General features: G+C 35.4%; 2 protein-coding genes across 9 annotated transcripts; one reads left to right on the plus strand and one right to left on the minus strand.

Moving 5' to 3' along the window:
* Positions 1–686: 686 nt before the first annotated feature.
* On the plus strand, positions 687–22,470 carry LOC131427849 (protein NASP homolog). 6 transcript variants are annotated; one of them, XM_058591394.1, is made up of 4 exons: positions 687–845; positions 20,730–21,458; positions 21,521–21,795; positions 22,008–22,470. In XM_058591394.1, the coding sequence occupies exons 2-4, from the start codon at positions 20,753–20,755 to the stop codon at positions 22,266–22,268; spliced, it is 1,242 nt and encodes a 413-aa protein (XP_058447377.1). In that variant the 5' UTR covers positions 687–845; positions 20,730–20,752; the 3' UTR covers positions 22,269–22,470. The 6 variants fall into 6 exon arrangements, with proteins under 6 accessions (XP_058447377.1, XP_058447381.1, XP_058447379.1 ...); XM_058591398.1 differs by lacking the exon at positions 687–845 and adding an exon at positions 19,981–20,066; XM_058591396.1 differs by lacking the exon at positions 687–845 and adding an exon at positions 20,040–20,174.
* Positions 3,150–19,867, minus strand: LOC131427851 (uncharacterized). 3 transcript variants are annotated; one of them, XM_058591399.1, is made up of 5 exons: positions 19,243–19,867; positions 12,006–13,104; positions 8,952–9,230; positions 7,477–7,614; positions 3,150–4,174 (listed from the first exon to the last, which is right to left on the minus strand). In XM_058591399.1, the coding sequence occupies exons 2-5, from the start codon at positions 12,340–12,342 to the stop codon at positions 3,900–3,902; spliced, it is 1,029 nt and encodes a 342-aa protein (XP_058447382.1). In that variant the 5' UTR covers positions 12,343–13,104; positions 19,243–19,867; the 3' UTR covers positions 3,150–3,899. The 3 variants fall into 3 exon arrangements, with proteins under 3 accessions (XP_058447382.1, XP_058447383.1, XP_058447384.1); XM_058591400.1 differs by lacking the exon at positions 19,243–19,867 and having other exon boundaries at positions 8,985–9,230; positions 12,006–12,969; XM_058591401.1 differs by lacking the exons at positions 12,006–13,104; positions 19,243–19,867 and having other exon boundaries at positions 8,948–9,086.
* Positions 22,471–22,711: the final 241 nt, after the last annotated feature.

Genomic DNA, 22,711 nt, shown 5'->3' on the forward strand with positions numbered 1-22,711 from the left:
TATAAATACCGAGAAATCGGTATAGTTGGCAGCGCTGTTGAACGCACTCATTTATGAACGTCACTTTGAGAGTGACAATAAACAATAATTATAATTTCGAATATTTCAACGAAAACTGACGTTCGGAGACCATTAAATGCAAGACTTCAATTCACGCCTTTTTTTGAGAACGGCCAATAAGCCATCCATCAACATTCACTTTGAAGAGTAATTTCGGAAGACTCGGCACTCGCTGAGAGTAAATCATAATAGTAAACGGCAGAGAAAAGTGTTCTCTTTCGTCTGGTGTTAAATTTAATACTCTATCTTTCATAGCTCGCTTGCAATAACTTTTGAAAGTGGAAGTTGACAGGTGGTTTATTGGCCGTTCTCAAAAAAAAAAACGTGTGAATTATTGATTGAATTGTAGGAGAGAAAATCAATATTATTGATCTTACCCCTAATGGGAACATTCAATATGACAACTTGACTGTCAAACGATATCATTTCGATCATATGTGAACACTTCCACGTGATATGCATATCATCTCGGTATATCAAGTGATATAAGCGCTAATGTGAACATGATATAAAAACAAATCAGAGAAGCAGAATAAGATCATTTAATTATTATGTATTTTTTCGGTGTATATTTTGCTTTGCGATAATCGAATCGGACATAATGGCAGCTCTGATTTTGATGTCTAATCTGAACGCGCCATTTGTCAAATATTTCGGCGTCTTGAAGAAATTGTCCACTGAACATTCGGAAGTGATTTGCGTGAGCCGAATTTGTTTCGTTTCAGTATAATTCTGAATTGTTTTAATCTATTTGAGAGGCTGTTCAACTTTATATTATAAAATCGGTATGTTAATATAATATTACTCTTCAACAGATTACAATTAGTATTCGAGTAGCCGGGTTGAGATACTAGAAAACTGCATACCTATGCATATTGTGCAAATTTTTGGTTGATATTAATTGAAATTGGCAATGTGTTGAGACGCCATGAGATAGGGTTAAAAGGCAGGCAATATGTTTCATTGTTTGTTTTATCACAATATAAATTTGACAACATTTTTTAAACCGGTAAATTGCTGTTGTTTTAACCCTTAAACTAGCGTAGATGTGTCGACTTGATTACAGATTTTCAGCAACAGACCGGCGAAGGTATTTCTTGGGGAAGCCAAACAAACATGACGTCATTTCGTTTTCAGTTGTTTATTTGAACCCGGTTTTAATTTTTTGGTTATTCGCCGGGGACATTTGATTTCGTTCTTTAAAACAAGAAAGTATTGTTATTTATTGGGAAAACTTCAGTTGCCAAATTGATAATATAAAGTAAATAATTGCTAAAAAATGGTAGCGGTGATTCGTATCTGCCATGCTCTACGGATAATAATGCAAATTCATCAACTTTCAGGCAAAATGAGTAGTGAAAATCATAAGGTAAATCTTATGATTCATCAAAAATCACCATTTCAAAGAATAATATGAAAAATATACCTCTTTTATAATGTTTATGACTCTGCAATATACACCTCATCTTTCACTGTAATATTTTTCATACGAACAACTGATAAATTCCACACTATATGAGAGAAGTTATGTTTTTCATAGAAATTTCGCATTATGTTCCTAAAATGTACGTATGAATTTCACAAGGCTTTTTATTGAAATTCCAATTGTATCTTCATAAGGCTGTCTTGATATTCTTGTGTTTTTAGTCACGATATCATTATAATGAAATTCCATATATTTTTTGCTTCAGTGTAATTTCAGTTATTTACACTGAGACAAAATGATCTTCGTAAGAACGAATTATGACTTTCAGACATGAGGATAATAAATGTATTGAGGAAGTCTTCGTTTTCGTGCTTTGTCTCTCTAAATTTGTTTGAAATTTTAAAAATATCATTTTGTTGTGCTGGAACCGGAAGCTGGATTCAAACAAAAGTCAATAAGACACCGTAAAAATTTTCAAACAAAAGTCAATGAGACACCGTTTAAGTTTGTGGAAATTGACGGCCGGTGGGAGTTCCGGTTTTGAGTTTTTAATCACTATTTTCGATACTTCCGAAACCGGGAACTGATAACTATTATAACTGAAATCGGGTTGCAACTAACAACTAAGTAGCAACTAGCATAATCTATATATTGAAATAGCCAAATTAGGAAAAAAATCGTTTTTGCATTATCGCTCAAAATGACGGGTTGTAATTTTAAAGACACCTCACCCCGTATTTCCGGAACCGTACAAAATTCTACACCAACTTATAGGAAAACAATACCTTTTATTTTCATTTAAATTCGGTCCAGCCATCTCCGAGCGTAACGAATGGTATATGACTGTTTTCACAGTGATTGCATAGGCTTTCTATATAAGAAAACCACAAGGAGGTAGGTGTTGATGCAATATTTTCAAATTCATTCAAACATAGAAGGAAATTACCCATCGTGTCAAACTCATTGCTCATCAGTATCAGGTATAGTTATATTTTTTGAGTATGGTATAATAATGCACTCAGCTGAATGTTTTTATTATAGACGATTGTTCATAAACCACTGAGAATACGAATAGATAAATTGTTCATACTCAAACAGTTACTCTTACTCATAAGACGTATTTTGCTGTATCAAATGTCGAAATAATTAGGGATGAAATGATAAATGCAGATCTATAGCGGCCCTTACACGAGAATTATTTTTGTCTTTTAATGATGACTAAGTAATGATATTTCAAACATAGAAAATAGAATGTCATCAAAGACACACGGTGACGAATGAGATAGGAATTTGTTAGCACTTCGTTATTTCTCGGTTGATTTTCCAGAAGGCCGTAACAGCAAGTGACAGTTTCTCTTCGTTTACTTTCTCTTCTATTAATTACCAAGCGGTTTACACGTTTATCACTTAACTCTTTGCATAGAATGATGCTCGAAACGTTCGAATTCCAAACAGAACTGTGAAATCCAAGAAAATCTTTTTAGATCACATCACAAGAGAGAGTAAACAAAGAGAAACTGTGACTTGCTGTTACGGCCTTCTGGAAAATCAACCGAGATTTCACCTTTTGACGACCTTTTGCATTCCTAAGTATTACGTATTACGGTCAGCTTCTTCTATCATTCGTGTTTCTGTGATATGAGTTGATAAAACTACAATAATATTCTGGTAGTTAATGTTGTTTATTTGTATATAGTTTGAATTCTAATGCATCTGGATTTTAAGGCAAAGCAATTATATGAAATTTGATGCAGAATGTCGATGAGTATTGTTACATTCAGAGTTGTAACTTATTTGTTTGATGTGTTTTGTTCAACGCTTGATTATGATTCTCTAACATCATCATTTTATCCTATAGATAGAAGGGAGAGCAAACTGTATGAATAAAAATGTCTAGCAATGAAAGCATTGCAAAGTCGTGTTTTGCTTTTTGTTGATTCGGATTCTACTTATTTCAATGGCGTAAAGAGCTCATTTCAAAACGTCCGATGTATAGCTCACCTAATAATAATAGCGTTCAAAAAGCTTGAGTTTGTTGGTGTATAGCGAAAGAAACTTTTCATATAAATCTCATGTTTATTTTTCAAAATGCCTTTCGTCTGTAAAAGTCTTTTGGTTCTGTTGTTTATGCTTCAAATGCGAAACTGATGAAAAGCTATTAGTTCTACATCTAGAAGGTGGATTTGTAAAATGGGCGTTTTTAATATCAACTTGTGTAGTAAATTGAATAGATTTGTCCTAATTAAATGGACGCGCTATGCTGGTGCTCTAACCTATAGGTCAAATCAGTACAGTGTGAAGAGTATGCTTGTGGCAATGTTTGATTAGCAATATTTTAACAACGCAAATAGCACCGCAAACCATTTCATGTCACATTGTAAACAGCAACTTTGTTGAACTTGAATTTAACTAATCAAATCATCGCCGAGAGTGGATTAAATCTCATGATCTTGGACAGCAATATCCAAAGGAACGACGTGAAGGCGCAAAGAACAACGCCACCCCAGCCCAAGTCCAGGCTCCAAGCGGTCACGATGACTCGAGCGTCCAGTAGCGGTTGTGCATATAAGAAGTCGGGTTTAACGGCAACCACCCCATCGATGGAAACGCCATAGTCGATCTCGGTCAGCGGGCGTCCTTGCTGGCGCTTGAAATGTATTATCATCAACGTGAAGAGCGCGAACAAAGCTGAAAAGGATACCGTGTAACAGAGCAGATATAAACATTCTTATTAAAATATGCATACCAAATGGAATATGGGAAATTGTTGTCGCTATCAGCTACTGCGACAAAAAGAATTCAAGTTTTTAACAATTCCTCTCCCACTATTAGCTTTATTTACATGGATATTGGAGGATTATCTGGTCCTGATTTTGCTGTTATTATTTGTTAACTTTTGTTTAGTAATAATTAGTAATATACTTTTGGTGACTCCAATGGCTGGGTTAGGTTAGATGCTTGATTTGAAGCATACAAATTACTCAAGTGGTACCAATGTGTCTGATAATGCTATGAGTGAGGCGTTATGCAGTCGATTTAGTAAATGAAATTAGGTCCGATTGTTAATTCAATCCCAACACATAAATTTTCTTCCTAGATAGCATCATTGAATAATGCTAAAAGATTTGGAAATATGCAGACAAATGGCGTTAAATGACAGTTAATAGAGTATGTTTGAGCTTGTTCAAATGTTATCAGGGATTGATAATATTTTAGGCTTGAATTTGAAATTCATAGCAGGAATTAATTTCCTATGATTCTCTCTATTAAACTTTTCTTATTTTTCTTCCAATTACAAATTGTATTTGAAGGATTGAATTTTGTTCGCCGAATCAATTTTGGTAGATGGCTTTTAAGCGCTCATCATAAATTTCTTCTAATGTGTGTTTTACCATTTTTTTGATGTCAAGTGCTATCGCAAACGGAACAAAGTAGGAGGAGGATTCATGTTCATTATTCCATCAAAAGCCGTTTTGTCGAAGGTCATTCCGATGAAAGAGTATTTTGACTGAATCATACATTAATCTAAAAATTCGTTACAGTTTATCAACTGGCTAATCTTCAGGTCTTACTTCCATTCGTTCAGATTCAAATAAATATTAACTCAATTACGAAAGAAAGACTAGTAAAATGAACAAATCACGATATCTTCTGCCAAACGATATAGTTGGTGAAATGATTTACGAAGGAATAAACCTTTCGACGATATAAATCCAGTACGGAAACGTCCGCGATCGCAAAACTACCAAAATATTGTTTTTCTGAGTAACATGTGCAAACAAATAAAAAAAATCCGGTGATTATTACATTCCTTTTATGGAATTTGACTTTATGTTTTAACAGACTTCACAGCCGATTCATAATGTACAGAACCATTGCGTGGTTGGTGCTACGATCCGATTGACACTAAGAACAACTCCAACATACGACAACTAGCTTGTAAGACCAGTGCCCTATGCATTGAACCGCCAACCCGGACATGTTTTTATATATGACATGGAAAAATCGAGCCAAATACTTTAAACTAGCCGTATAATTCTTCTTCCGGAAGTATCGAAAAAAGTGATCGTGTACTCACTCATTGGAAATCACTCCTATTTCTCGAAAATTCAGAATTTTCACAAACTTAGACTCAAATGAAAAGTATTATGTTTCCATTAGTTGATGTAGAATTTTATTAATACTCTTGTTCAGTTGTTTGGAATCCTCGCTTCCTTAATGGCGTTATTAGAATCGAGTCGATTCAACGTAGATTCGTTTTATTCTCTCTTCGCCGTTTACCTTGAACAAATCCTCATCAACTACCGAGCTATGAAAGTCGCGGATTGCTAATTGGTCTAGACACACTGCAAGTAAGACGGGAGCTGCCGCGAGCTTTACTGATAGCAGATGTTTTGAACGATAGGATTGACTGCCCCACTTCACTCCGTGAAGTCAATATCAATGTTCGTCCTCGCAACAACGCTTTTCTTCGATTTCCTTTACGCCGCATCAACTACGGGATAAATCGTGCCGTTATCGGCGTACAACGGTCATTCAATCGAGTGTCAGTGTTCGACTTCAATCTTTCACGGAATAAAACAAGGGTAACTAATTTTACATAAGGCGAAAGTCTGAACTTAGCGCTTGACTTAAGGCTAGAATGGAGTACACTATCAAAAATTTGTTTTATTTTTGATAATTTATTGAAATCAATCGGACGTCTTGAGCTTAGTTTAATTTTTCTCAGTGTCCAACAAAAAACATATTGGAAAAAGATTGATGAATGAAATAGCATAAATGAAAATTTACGTGAAAGTTACCGCTTGAGCGCACAATTTTCTCCAACTCCGAAAATAAACTAATTAAACACATGTTCACCGTACACCAAAGCTACCATACGTGTTCAGACTTCACACGGCAGCTGTGTGGTTCAATTCTCAGTTTTGTCCCTTTGGCATCATACCGCCGGACAATAATACGTATTACATTAAGTAATTCCTCTGAATTGGTGAAGGGGCTCAGTTGAAATATCTCACATATAAGTATGCAGATAGAAAACAAGAGAATTTAGTTGGGTGATTTTGAGCGGTCTGTTCTCCTACCGGTTCAATCCTTTGTCAGTATATATCCTCATTTTCAATACCCGATACAAGTTAGGGAGAGTTCTTCCTCCTAACCAAAAAATATATTATATACATAAGTTTGTAGTCACGAAGAAAAATGTCTACAAATAGTCGTAATTTGCAAGCAGTTATCGAAAAGATATTTTACAGTGGCTTCGCTACATCCAAAGTTTCGCTTCAGCCGCAGAAGATAGATGGAATGCAAGAAAATCGCGACAAATTTTTTTCAGATTTAAATACAACGGCCGAGCCAAAAGTAGTAATAAGATAACACTAACCAGAAGTTGATTCTTTGACAAACAGGTGAAACAGGCTCGTTAAAATTTTACAAAAGTCGTTTTGCGGAATGTATCTTGAACCACTCAGAATATCTGAATCATCCGAACAGGTTATTATTGGAAAGCCTATTGCCAAAAAGTACATCAACATGATTTTACGTCACTACGATTCATCATTCCGATGTGATGAAACTGAACGGAACACATTTCACCAGCTGTCAGTGTTGTAGCAACTGATGATACTTATAAATTTACTGCATGTTATCGTCGCTAGTTTAGCACGCGAAAAATAGTTCTAAATTTACATAGAGCACTTGTACTGTGTCAAGAACACCCATTTCGGTGGTCATTTATGTGTCAGTCATGGTATGGTTTGCATGTTTGCAACGTAAAGAAGCAGCCCATATTTGTACAAACCCATCGACTTTTTCGCTAGACCATGTGCATCACTTGTTATTCAGCGAAAATGAGCCTGTTTCTGTTACATCGCATGTTTCACGAAGATGCCATCCATTGTTTTTCTCTGTCTTTTGCCATACTATCTAGGGACTGTTTTTAGTGGGGCAATAAAAAAGGCGCGTGAAGTTGAGGCTATTTTTGTACTTACCGGCCAACAGGTACATCACTCCAGTGACCAACACAGCACTAATTTGCCGTTGACATACTCCGAAGGCTCCTACCAGAGCAGCACTGCCCAGTATAATAAGGCACACCAGTGAGCACGAGATCGATAGGTTTTGCATTCCTTGAAGTGGTGTTGATTGTGGAAATAAAAAAATACAGTTCAATGCAGTGCAAATGCGGTTGTAGATTTCGGAGCATAGAGAAAAGAAGTGTGTCGCATAGTGCAGTCCATGGATTTGTGAGGGTAATAAACTTTATACTACACGCAGAAAATATAAATCAAATTTTTGTTTCGTCTGTTAATCAATGCCATGTTTTATCATGTTCCAAGCGAACATCGATACTTTTGTTTGAAACTGTCGCTGTCTTGCTTGATAGAAAGTTTTCAGAAGCTTTTCATTTGACTGAAGTTCTCCTTCTTTGTAGCAAATATGTATGTGTAGTCAAAATGACAAAAGAAATCGTAATTCAAATCAGAGTCATGAAACCAACGAAACTGCTGGAACTAATATAGCATTTTTTTATGATTGAGCTATTCTAGATTATTAGGGTGGGTACTTCTATTTCTTAAGGGATCCACCATTGGTTTTTGAAAATGTGTTTCTTTTCTCAACTAAATCAACGTAGTCGCTAAATTTTGATAGAAGCTAAGTTTCGTAGATGCATGACTTAAATAGAATAAACATTTCATTTCTTGTGCTACTGATACACCTACCCCAATAACTAAGCGTTTAATTTTGGCCATTTTGCGGTAATTGTGATTGAAAATTTATAAAAAAAGCAATCATGTAAGCTTGTTCGTATGGGTAAAAAATGCTCTTGTATTGTCAGGTATTAGATTATATATAAAAATATGTGATTCAAGCGATTTACAGCATGTGCGTGATTGCTTGTTGTATGAATAACTTGTCATCCAGATGAATAGTGATATTTCTTTATGAATGATCGAACAAATATAAAGCGCTAGTTCAAAGCGTTTCCTAGAAAGAATTGTCTAATGTTGCCAAAATTATTTGCAGTACACCAGATGTGAACAAACTTCTGTTCTTACCTTTATTAAATTTTCATCATTTTAAATATACTTCAATGACAAGTTCTGGTTTTATTTGTGATCAACTCTGAAAATCTAGTTGTCAATTTTGTTGGTCAACACAATTACAAAAAAAAGTTTTTGCAATGTTTCCAAGTGTGATAAAAAAGAATTTTTTATACAGATGGTACTAGATCAGAATACTTGAGCCATAATGAGGCTACGAATATCATGAAACTAAATACTTTTTATCTATTGACAACCTAGAATGAACATTTGTGGTGAATCCGAAAAGGTATTCCCACCCTTAAAGTAGGATAAAATATTATGAAAATCTGCCTCTGGTTACCAGATAGCGCACATATAAATGTATAGTTACAAATATAGGAAGCATATTAAAAAGTTTTATCACATATGGTTGTACCTACTTAAATGCGGATGTAATGAGGGCTGGAACTCACTGTGTTGCCATTCAGCTCGGGTATTTTCTTCATTATTAGTGGCGCTGTCGGTATTGTCGGCGAGATAGTTGACGCATTGATCGACCTGCGGGAAGCCATCGCTCGACATCGATCGTATCTCATCCGGTGTCAGATCGACGCACAGCGTCCAAATACCTCCGTTCATTGGCACCAGAAATACATTTGCTCGGTTATCGAAGGCAGGTTTGTTGCTTTTCGCTCCGTATCGTCTTGGTAGTTCCAATTCTGTGTGATATGAATTGAGTTGTATAGATTGTAGATTAAATGAAACTAGAATAAAATGTTCATATTCGGCTGAGACTCGTAAAAATATTATGAAATGCATAGTGTTTTATAAAATTTCTCTGTTCACTTTTATTCTCGTGAAAAAAAAACAGAATTTTTGGACGAAATAAATTGCCTGGAATGTCTCTACTTGGCGAATCATGCGTGCCATTTGAATGATTCGGAGTGTTACTTCCGATAAAAGGTCTTAGTGAAGCCAAAACTAAAATTGAGACAAATGAACTGTGAAAGGTTTCAAAATAATTAAATTAATAGTTAAGAATCTTAATCAATGCATTAGCAGTTTTTGTTGAACTGCTTAATGCCACCTCGCTGTTCAACATAAAAATAAATATTATAAATGTAAATTGATAACACGGACTCAAACAGGATAATAATGTGAACATCGATCAACAGATGACCGCTTATTTATTCACGGAAAACCAAAAACATACAGACAGTGCTTTCATCATTCATTCATCAATGCGAGGAACGAGCAAAAAAAGCGTTCAGCGCAGCTATAGCACTCATACAAACAGACTGAGTTACCGGCTTCGATGCTGAAAATATACACGAGCAAACAGAGTGGAGAACGAACCATTCCATACATACTTGCCGACGAGCGTGCTCTATTACGTTTAATAGTATTGAACCTTCTTGAAAAACAGTATTAATAATTCTCTTTTCTCTCAAATATAGGCAACTCGTTCAAACAATTCCTCGGTAGTATAAGTGATTCAAGCACACTATCGTTGGTGAACCATTCATCATCAAAGAATACTGTTGAATTTGAATGTAAAAATAATTTAAATCATTAATGTATTCAAGCATAAAAAAAATAAATTTAGAAGGTTTCACGCTGCTGTAGATTTTCCACATCATTTTTTACTACCAGTAGCTATGATTAATGTTCATGTTTATGAGATCTTAACTGCAAGCAATGGCCAAACAGAGTGAAGAAGAAGAAGTAAGCTTCATCTGTGCTTAACGATTTCACTGCTCACTCGTTGGGCTAGTAACCACATGAAGAGATTCATGTATGTACAGCCGACGATGAAGAACCAACAATAATCTCTCGTTGCTTCGCTCACTAATGTAAAAGAGAATGAGCAACAAGTAATACTTCTATACGCTTACCTTCCAAGTACAGAAGAGCTTTGATTCACTAATACATACCAATGTGAACCAACTCCGTCTGCTTAGAAGTGTCTGACGAATGGTTCAGTTGCTGGTGCATTCATGAACCATGAAGCGAATGAATGATGCTTACTTTTATTCAGTTCATTCATTTTCCAAGCACTGCATACAGACCTTTGAAATACTTCTGTCTATCTACAGGGTGAAAATGGCTGGAAAATTCGGAGGATTTTCCGAGTCTTATCAAAAATAGCTCTGAAAAATGAGTGTTTTTGTGATCTTTCACAATTATCTGGAAATATAATGCGATGACATAATTTTTTTTTTCAAATAAACCTTATGATGGATACAAAGATCACATTCGGACAAATTTTTGGAAAACCTTTTCACGCTTTTCATAGAAAATCCACGAATTTCAAAAATTTCCACGAAATCGGTTATATGAAATTCGTTGATTTTCCATGAAAAGCGTGAAAAGGTTTTCCAAAAATGTGTCCGAATGTGATCCTTGTGGCCAGCATAAGGTTTTTTTGAAAAAAAAATTCATTCCATCGAATTATTTTTTCAAATAATTGTGAAAGATTACAAAAAAGCTCATTTTTTTCAGAGCTATTTTTGATAATAATTTTCACCCTGTAGATAGATAAAAGTATTTCAAAGGTCTCTATGTTTCTGGTTTTGTCAAATTTATCAAAATTTCCATCGAAAATTTCCTAAAACCACCCGCGCGCATGATACTTGGACGATGGCCCAATATATTCCGCCGCTCGCACCGAGTCAGTATTTAGGCAATATTTCACTGTAGAAGCTTCGCATTCGAGGAAAATGCTGGAAATGTTTATCATAGAGGAGAATAACAATCTGATTCTTCTAAGAACTTATTGACTGCAAACTATCAATGACGCAATATTTAAATAACGCCTTTTCGTTCATTCGCAGAGCAGCGGATCGTTTTTTACTTGCTTCGCCGTATTTACATGTGTATTAGAAAATGTTTGACGTGAATAAGTCGAACATTATTACATCACATACTGGAAGCGAAAAAGTAGAAGATTGGAAATTTCACGCAACCAATGAACTAATAAGATCGAATTTAGATATTCGGAAATGTGAAAGAAGCATGCCAGTATTAGTATTCGCGTCATTTAGTTATGTCTGAAGTTCTAACTCATTGTATACGTATCCTTAAATTTCTCGGAAAATTATAAATGATCAGTTTTTGCAATGACTGAGTGGAACCATGTATTGGAGAAGCCAAATGAATGAGAAACTCACAGAAAAGATGAGTTTTTTGAAAAAGATTTGAATAAATCACTATAAATGATATCCCAACACGAAAACAGAAAATCACCCAATTTAGAGAACATTCCACTAACATCAAGCCACCAAGCTATCACAGATTTCTTTCATTCGGTGTAAAAATGAACGTGTAACGTAAAAATAAGAAAATAGTCATGTGCACTAAGCACAAACATGCGGTACCAAAACCAGCAAATGACAATATTTGTATGTTAGGTAAAGTTACTACCAAAAACAATCTCGTCCTATGTCTTGTACATATTAGTATAAACGAACAATAGAAAAATACTAAATTCTTACCTTTACTTCTACCATCCTGTGTCTTTCGGTGTACATCGGATACTGAGAACTTGGCTGCCCGGCCATCGAGATACCATTGCAGCTCAATCGAGGACTTGTTGCTTAGTCTATCGAGCTGTTCCCGGTTCCAGGACACGTGTTCCCAATGGTCGGTCATAATGGCGGCACAAAGCATAGCGGTAGCACTGGATGTCATCAGCAGGGTGAAAAAGAGGAACATAACCGGTGGTGGCATCATGCAGCAAGTCGTGTTGGGTTGAGTCTGATGTGCAGTAGAAGTGATGGTAGTTGCTCCTTGTCCAGCGGCTGTGGTCATTGTTGTGGTCGACTGTTGCATACTAGGCTTGTAATGAGGATAATAATAGCTGTCAATGCTCGGAGATTTATCGTAACTGCTACTGCCTAGATAATCTTCGTTCGAGTTGTAGCTGATGTTGTTGTTGGTATCATTGGATGAACAATTTGCGTTGGTTAGGGCGTCATAATCATATTGGTAATACTGGTGTGATTGTTGCCGCCGATGGTTATGAGTCGACGGATGTAGCTGGTATCGACACGAGTTGTTCCGGTGTATTACCGGCCAACTGCGTGTTGTTGATTTGTTTCTAACGTAATCTGTCCTTTGGTGGTCCACGGTGGCCGTTGTAACTGGATTCGTGACGTTGATATCAATACCAGAGTCCTTGATTGAGTTATGGTGATGGTTGCTACTGTTTTCCGGATGTATACGATAATCGTTTGGGGTGGCAGTTTCAGACAGGATGTGTGTTTGGTTATGGGGCTTACTGTTGGTTGTGGTTCCGCTTTCCGTTCCTAGCTCGAACGTGACAGCAGTTTTGTTGGTCGGTACCGGCGTGTGGAGGGGTGCTACAATCGGTGGTGATAGGCTGTATGTTGTGACGGTCGAAGCAGCCGGTAGACAACGGGTCGTCACCTTTATTTTACAGCCTCCCGATCTGTTTTTTACGAGTCATAAATCGGTGTCACGTTTCTTCATTTTGTCGGTGGTGCTGTCTATGTTTATCTTTGAAATGGCAATGTGCACTTCGAGACCGGGGGATGTTTGAGTGTCTCAGTAAAACCTAGTTTTATGGCCGACCTATATTGCGGAACGATAGAGAGAAAATTACACTGCGAATTACAGGCTACTTATAACACGGAGTGTTGGAAAATTGAAGAGAGTTATCATTCAAACGAAAAACGATACTGCAAAACGACATGTTGCTTAGCATTATTATTACAAGACGTTAGAAGGATGCATTAGGTCTCTAGTTTTTTTTTACCATTTCTACAAAGTTGAATTCAGTAGTCTCATTTATATGTGCTAATGATACACGTCCACATATATCTTAGTCGTTTAGGAAATAAAAGTCGTTTAATTTGGGCTCTACTCGACGCATGCAATGATGTCCTTATATGAATAATTAATTATTTTGTGGCCGTAATGGGAAGGAACGCTAAATAAATAATTCGGCCGCATGTTCGTTTGATATTTATTGAACACATAGTTAAAGCTCCGTTTGTTGCCCTTTCCATCCTAAATTACGACTCACAGAGGCACTGATAAAGATTTTATGGACGTATTTCCTTTAACATTCGTATCAACGCTCAATAAACTGATTACTCTGACGGTTCATTGAGGTAGTGAGATAATTATATTTACAGATCTGACAATTATGCGTATGATTGAACTTAATAATCGAATAACCATTATTTCAAACTTATCCAAGCTCCTAGAAAAGATAACTTACACAAAAAACCTGTTTCAAAGCGAATATTTCGTAATTTATATAATGCTCAACGGAGAAGTGGGCACAATCAAGATTAAAGTCGATCAACCTCATTATTTAAATGATTACCTACAATCAAACAAATGTAATTTGTAAGAATCAGTATTAGACAAATTAGTTATGTTTTGGTGGATTGGAAAATCAAATGCTTCAATTTTCAATTCTCATCTTATCCTTTGTGCTAATGCATTGAACTGAGCTAGTAGATTTCAGTCGAACCATTACAATGATTTCGATATATTAGTTGAATGTGTGAGCAGAGATGGTTAAAAGTTACCGTTACTCTATATGTCAATAACAGCTCGGAAGTATATTGGTCGAAAACATAAAATCATAATGATCTAATAATTCTGTTAATATACAAACATTAAAATATTACTGAATCATAGAAGTTTCACTGCAATCTACTAGAAAATTTATAGTGCATATTATCTTTCTCCGGAGGCCGTATGGAATCCGGCGGGAAAAAACTTACCAAAAATAAATCCACTGTATATATGCCGTAGAAGGCGACAATTGCAGGAGTTTTTTCTTTTCATTCAAGAAACAGTTTGTTTCAAAAATATTTTTTCATTATTTTACCTCAAAATGGTTTCTATTTCAATTTAGCTTCTGAGAAAAGTTTTATCTTGTATTGGTTTCTTCTTCCATATTATTGCTTGTCTTTCAAGATTATAAATTTTATAATAAAAATCAGCTAAGCGAAGATTCTTCAACATTACAATGTTAATAATAGAGATAACATAGATCGGTATATTGAATAAATAATAAGAAAATACTTGTTTGTTTGTTCACTTATAAATGTTTGATCGACTAACTCCTGATAACCTATAAGAAAGGTTACGTATCACATTCCAGATTAAAAGAAATAATTTTACAATTTGTTTTTCGGTAGTCGGCTGCCCAGATCAACCAATATGAACAATCAACCATTTTCCGTGGTAAACAGTAATAAAGTGGAAATAATAATCAATTAAGACGTGCGTGAAGTCTGTTGATCTTTGTTTAGTAATTTAAAATGTTTTGATATACGTACTTTATCTGATATCTTGATATCTTTCGGATGATTTCAATATGTCACTATAATGAATCAACTATTTTGTCTAAATCCTATTCACTCGTTTATAGTGTAGCAACCAATTTTATTTGGAAAAAATTAGGGAAGTTTCCATCCGTTTCGCAGGGGGGTTTATATTTTGCCTTCAGTTTTCACGATTAAGAACTGTGAATCAAGAATTTTAGGACCTTCACTCAGGAAGTCCATGAGTTTTGTTGTGTATCAGAGCATCTTGAAACAGGAACATGTCACGTGGCACTACCATTACCATTACCATTACTGAACTTTATGCTAACGAATATTTTTCTCATGTAACATTGTGGAATACGCAGTAGTATATACGGCCTCTAGCAACACACAAGTATTGGACTAACTCTTCCCATTCCTTATACGATTTACGTTCAGGCCTGGCCGGCAAAGCAAAGTCTTGGCATTACATTCCTCTTGTGGAATTTGGCCTTTCTGTTTCAACAGACTTCGCAGCCGAATCATAGTGTACAGAATCATTGCATGGCTAACCCGGGACAAGGCCTGGCCGGCGCCGGTAATGAATATCGAATTCTGGGGTTACCATAAGATGTACATTCAAGGACAATGTGCCAGTTTCTGTACAATTTCAGCTAATCCGATCAGTAACGAAGTAGAAGGTCAAAAATTCGTATGTCTCATACTTGTAACATGGTGTTTCATACATGAGCCAAAGATCTTCTATATAATTGAGAATCTCCATGAAATAGGAAGCCCTTTGGAAGATTCATTCGCGCATTTAGCGTCCGTGAAGTATCTCGATATCCTTTCGATGGTGCTAATTATTCTGGGCTTAAGAAAAATTGGTTTTCATCTTTCTCAATTTACAGAAGGTGATTCCCTTTCTCTAAGGGATCAGAACATTTCTGTTCGTTTTTACAGTAGTGACCAGAATAAATTGCACAACCGATTTTTTCCGTTACCTTCTCCAATACTGACATCATCATCATCATAGATAGAATACAACGTGCTTCGGACGAAATGAAGACTGTTATCTGTTTGTAGTACTAGTATCTACGAATATGTTCGTAAAATATTACGTCAAAATTCGAAATTTTTGTACTATTTTTAATTACATGATGTTACATTATACACCTTTTCATTGTAATGCTTCCTGAAGCTTAAGTTCTTTTTCGAATTACACGAAACTTTGGAAATAGATAAACATCTATTTCTGTCATAGAATGTACAAAAACTTGTTTGAAAATGATTATTTTACTAATCTTTTTATTTAAATTTCCCAAAGAAATCGTAATGAAAGTACCTTCTTTACACTATTTTTTTAATTTTAGATGTAAGACGAAATATTTTTTAAAGATGTTCGTAAATACTAGTACTACAAAATTTGTTTGAATCCACCTAGTGGTGTAATGATGCCTTTCTCATTTTCAAGTTCTCCTGTATATTACAGCAGAATTCCCAAAAACCCACAATTTAAAAAAGTTTAGAAAATAGTTTTGAAGATTTCTGTTGCATAATACTGCTGCATTCATATACTACATTTGAATTTAAGTTAGTGAAAAATTATTCAATCATATTTGAGAAAGTGTGGTGAGCTACATTTCAGGGTAACAGAGGTATTTTGGCCTACTTTAGGATTAGTTTTATTTTGGCCCACTTTGTAAAAATATCCATCAAATGTTGTAATACCTTCGGAAACCCCTTCAGCAATAGGTAATTTAATGTGATTAACTTCAAACTAATGCAACATGGGTTACTTAACATCGATTAAATCCATAAAGTTTGTTAGGTGGGCCAAAATATATGAAGTGACCGAAATACCTGTTACCCTATTACATTTGATTACTATTGTTGGTACCTCCGCAACCAAAAGCTGCATATCGGCATAGTGACGTTCGGTTCATTCAACCATACACTAATATGACCTAAAATTTTTTTAACGATTCTCTATGAAGACTTGAATTTTAGAAAATAAATGTACCCGTAGTCGGACTTGAATAAAATTCAGTAGATCTTTCGTGGGATTATCAATGGTGGTTTATTTGGTTACAGACTCTTATGGTCGACAAACTAGAAAAATTAACTAGCAAATATAAAAAGGTAGCTTATGAAAAAAAATCTTGAAACTGACATTTTCACACTAAGCACTCTACTTCTAGAAGCAGAGGTTTAAGCCGAATGAAAATTGGAATATTCTTATAGTATTTCAAGACCTTTCATTTGAATATAAGTGAGTCAAAATCGGTTCAGTCATTTCCGAGAAAAGTGAATGATATTATTTTACATATTTGATGCATATCACCCTGTAATTCCGGAACCGGAAGTCGGATCCAAATGAAATTCAGGAACTTTGTATGGGGTCATGAGACCTTTCATTTAAATCTAAGTTTGTGAAAACCGTTTTTTATCCATCTTCGAGGAAAGTGAGTGACATTTTTTTTTCACATTTTTAATGCATTATTTCCACATTTTTGGTGCATATCACCCTGTAATTCCGGAAACGGGAGTCGGATCCTAATGAAATTCAGGAGCTTTGTATGGGGCCATAGTACCTTTCATTTGAATCCAAGTGTTTTTTAAATCGGTTTAGCCATCTCCGAGAAAAGTGAGTGACAATATTTGTCACACACACACACACACACACACACACACACACACACACACACACACACACACACACACACACACACACACACACACACACACACACACACACACACACACACACACACACACACACACACACACACACACACACACACACACACACACACACATTTGCTCAGTTTGTCGAGCTGAGTCGAATGGTATATGACATTCGACCATCCGGGCGGTTCAAAAGTCGATTTTGGCAGTGATTGCATAACCTTTCTATATGAGAAAGGTAAAACGATAACATTTATTGAAAATTCGGTTGTTTCGTGAAAAATGGAGGGGCCTTGAGTAATAGTTCAAATTTTGCTGCAACTATGCGTTACGCTTGTTACATTGATGTGTATAGCTTCAGGCTTATCTTGGTTGTGATTGACGATGTTCGTTTCTGTGCAGTAATGATTTCGAATGTGGTTTATATGGATTATTTTGCGTATGATTTCAATTTTCAAATTTTCATGATTTATATGATTTCTCTTTGAATATCTTCTTTCATTAGATCAAATTGAATTTAATTATTCTTAATCATTTCAAGTATTAAAATACCACCTTTTTGGAGAACGACACACAAAACACGTTCTGCTGTAATTGTATACAGTTTATTGTTGCTCTGCATGCTTTCGCACGTTATTTCGAACGAATATTTGACAGTCCGCTTGAACTTAAACTTGAACCTTGTACAAGCATATTAAATTGTGAAAATTGTACAGACGTGTTATTTTAACATTTCATGTCAGAAAAATATGCTAAATATTTATAGCAAAATACTGATGAGAATGAACCATTTCTTGTTGTTATGGGAGATATTAGAGAATGAGGTGAAACAAGACAGTTTATTCTGATTTCATAATCAAATTATATCTTTGATTTTCACTATTTGTGTGAAAGGTATTTTAAAATCAGAAAAATCAAAATATCTAAGAATATATAATGGTGTATTTATACCAAACATTCTCATCTGTCATCTCTTATGATACCATCCTTCTCATTATTATACCTCTAATTTCGTAGAATACTTTCCGCATGTATGGCATATTTCGATCATTATAAATTTCCCCCAGAGAAGTAATGTTGCTCATAATAAATATAAAGGCTCTCTTCCATGATTTTTAATCATGATAGTGGTTTCAGATTTCTTTCCATGTAAACTTATTTCTATCAGCTACTTCGTCGTTGAAGGTATATTTGAGCCTCCCGTCTAAAGAAATGCTCTTTTGAGGGTGATGGATATGAGCTCCAGTACGATGTTGTGATTGCTTTGAGTGTTTCTGTTGTTTAAATATTAGCATGATATCACAGAACAATAATATTTCAATGCGTTCCATCGCAATGAAAGTTATTTTATTGTTGAACAAGGCCAACATTTTCATGTTTTTGATTCGCTTTTTGGCATAATATACATTTGTATGATTTGCATGATGTTAAGGTTAATCGTTTGGCGTAAGTTGCTTGAGTTAGTTAATCTTGTGTAAACGCGATTTGATTGGGATTATAACAACCAATAGCTTTCTACTCTTCCTCATGGTATAACCTACTCAATTAATTGTAAGTTGACTTCATTCACAAGTTAACTATATGCTGTGCTAAGAAAAAATAGTTCAAAGCCATTAATTATCATTTACTCAATCGATATGGAAATTAGTTTCATTTGTTTTCGTGATAGAATAGTGAACTGCAATGTAATGAAATCTCAGGATTTATCACAATACATTTTTGCGCATAATTGATTTGATGTCAACAATATTCTCACCTCTTAAAAATCTTTGATTTGTTTGTTGGCTAGCACTTTTTTACACGGCACATATATCCCGTTTTGTAAATTTCCAGGATTTTTTTTTTCACGGCGATGTGAATAGCAAAGTCCGGTTCACACTACTTATAGAATCTGGTTTGCACTGCTTATATATTATATATGTAGAACCTTCACACTTTCTGCTTTCGTGGGGTTGATTGCCTTACAACTGTTCCAATTTCGGTTGTAAAGTCTTCCAATGCGAGTTGCACTTTTCTAAATTCTATGATAGCCCTATAAACTTACTCCATCGAAGATATGAACTTGATTCTCAATTAATATAATTTAGAAAGTAGAGACACAACATTTGCATAATACTTTTGAAGCCTAGTTTTTCGTGGTACTACCAGCAAAATTTATCTGCATCTAGGAAAACATTCAAAGGCCAACCTGTACCGGATTTAAAAATAAAACAAAGCCTGGTTCAGATTTTTTCTTTGGATCCTTAAATTTTCTACCCTGTTTCTTATTCTTTCTAACACTCTTTGCAACCGTGTCAGGACGGACTAGATTGTAGTTCTTTACGTGCCAAGTGTTCGCGATACTTTAATCCTTGCAGGGCGAATTGCCTTTCGTAGGAATTTGCAGTCGATGAGAAGAAAGAAATTCGCCCAATGTTTACTCTGTTGTTTTCTAGCACTTATACACCCACATACATGTGGATTCAAAGCGTGCGCACTGTCGCGTCAGTGCTGAAGCGGAAAATCAATAGGACGGACTGTGTGTTTGTCCCTTTTGTTGTTGGTCGACCGGCTTTCGACTGAAAACGTGTGTCTCCCATCGTAAGGACTCATAATTTTACTACCGGGTCTCGTGATAAGAACTACGAACACGTGACTCTGTTGTGCGTGATTCTACGATGCTGTCAAATGTCATCGTTCGCGATAAATGTGAAGTGTATCTTCTTTTTTTTTAAATTTTATTGTAGTCGGTCTGTTTTGATCCTGTTTGCAATTTTAGATTCTGATTATTGTTTAGAAATTTGTGCTTAGACAAAGGTACATGAACGGCGTTTTACTCGATTGAAGAGTTTTCTTTGTTCGGTAGCATCAAGTTAATTCTGCTCCATCTTCAATCTCCTTCATTTCTTTTGCTGTTACACAAAATTAATTAATGACAAACAATTATTACATTGAAGCTAAAAGACGAACTTCTAATCAGCATCTCTATATGATGTCAATGGCATCATATGAAATTCAAGTGTTTTTTTGTAGGTATAATATTAGTAATAAAAATCGCTTACTTACATTGCAGTTATAATGCTAATCTAGCAATTATAATTCATTTATCCTATTTATTTATTATTTTCATTTTGATGGCATAAACTATTTGACTTCAAAATGGTCAATATAAATGAATCTAGATTATTACTGTTATTTATTATTACTACTATTATTACTGGATAGAATAATTTTTAATAGTTGTTTAATGTCTTTTATTTGCAGAATCATCACATTTTGTCAAAACCATGGCTGAAAAATCGGAAGTTCTCGTAACGAAAGAAGAGAAGATCGCCGAAGCAAAGGAATTATTCGGTCGGGGCAGTCGAAACTATTGTATGAAACAGTACTCGGATGCTGCTGACGATCTAAGCTCCTGTTGCACTATTTACTCTGAACTATATGGACCAACTGCTGCGGAATGTGGCGAACCATATCTAGTCTATGCTAAAGCTTTGATTGCACTATCTAAAGAGGAGAACAATCTGCTTGTTCCGGAAGAGGGTGCTGAAGGGGAGGACGATGGTGCAGATGATGATGAAGAAGGAGGTGAAGATGAAGGTGAGGATGAAGGTGAAGATGGTAATGAAGAAGAAGAAGAAGAAAAGGAAAAACAGTCGGAAGAAGCTGGAGAAAACACAGAAAAAACTTCGAATGAAAACAAGGAGGCAACAAAAGATGAAAATCCTACTGCTTCTTCTACTTCGGTAGAAAATGAACCCCAGCCTGGCCCGTCAACTTCAAACGGTACTGAACAACACGAAGAAACTGAGGAGGGTGAAGATGAAAAAGGTGGAAGCAGCCTGCAAGTGGCCTGGGAGATACTTGAGTTGGCTGTAAAAATTTTCGAGGATCAAGCAGATAAATCACCAACTAATTTGTCTGAATGCTATATGGAACTTGCGAATATATCTTTCGAGAATAGTAATTACTCTCTGGCAGTCAATGATTACAGTAAGATTAATTATTAAAGTGTATGATACTATACATCTCATGGTTTATTGTAATACTTTCAGAAAAATCACTCGAAATATACGGAAAGATCGGTGAACCCAACAGTCGTCTTATAGCAGAAATTGACTATAAAGTTGGATTGTGTCATATGATGCTGAACGAATTCCCGGAATCAATCAAATTTTTCCGAGAAGCTTGTGCCGAGTTGAGTAAAGTTATTGAGCAAGAAAAAGCCAAGGAGCAGACTGAGGAAACAAGGGCCACTATTAAGGATCTGGAGGAAACCATGCAGGAAATCATTGAAAGAAGTCGAGAGGTCGAGGAAACTACAAAAACGGTTAGTATGTTTTTACATATCGGATACTACTAGAACGGAAACTAATCTCATGTGAAGTAATTTCCAACATAATATAGGACAATTATCATTGTTCATATCAATTCGATTGATAATTCGAAGAATCGGTTTTTGCACTTCACAGACATCTTAAAGAATTCATGTTATACAGTTTCTAGTGAATAAATGTCGATTTTTTTTCTCGGTTATTTTAGTCAATCGAGGAACTCAAACGTGAGCTATCGAAAATCATCGTCAAAACGGGAACCGCGAATGGTACTGAAGTGCCCGGAGAACTTGTTTCGTCATCTTCCTCGAGTAACGGAGTTTCTTCAGGATCAAAAGCTGCTGACAAGCCGAATGATATTTCGCATCTTATTAAGCGGAAGAAACCAGATACCACCGAAACCGAAGTTGAAGGATCACCAGCAAAAAAGACTGCAGTCGAGGCGGAGGAAGTTAGCGAAGGAGTTTGATTGGAATAATCTGTTTTCCACTTTTCAAACTGTTTCCAGTCACATTTTGTTTGTTTTTTTTTTAAAGTGAACATGTTACTTGAAGTAAATGTGTTATTTTTTTACTCATAATTCAGTTATCTCAGTGCAGTTTTGCATAGACACATGATTCAAAATTAGTTCGTATTTTCCTAACATATAAGTCAACAGTAATTTATCGAAAATAAACTATTATCTATGTGTAATGTCTTAATACATATTTTATATTGGATCACTAAGGGTGAAATTTAGATTAATGCAGTGAACAAATAATCCTAGTTTCGGTTTAAGAGGTACAAATTATTGAACAATGAAAATCACACTCATTCTTGTTTACGTCCGTATTGGCAATACGACGAACGGGTACATTCGAACGAATACGAATAAGCCATTCTTTTTTTTTTTAAATAACTATTTATTGGAAT

The sequence above is a fragment of the Malaya genurostris genome, chromosome 2 (assembly GCF_030247185.1).
Source record: "Malaya genurostris strain Urasoe2022 chromosome 2, Malgen_1.1, whole genome shotgun sequence".
NCBI classification, from domain to species: domain Eukaryota; kingdom Metazoa; phylum Arthropoda; class Insecta; order Diptera; family Culicidae; genus Malaya; species Malaya genurostris.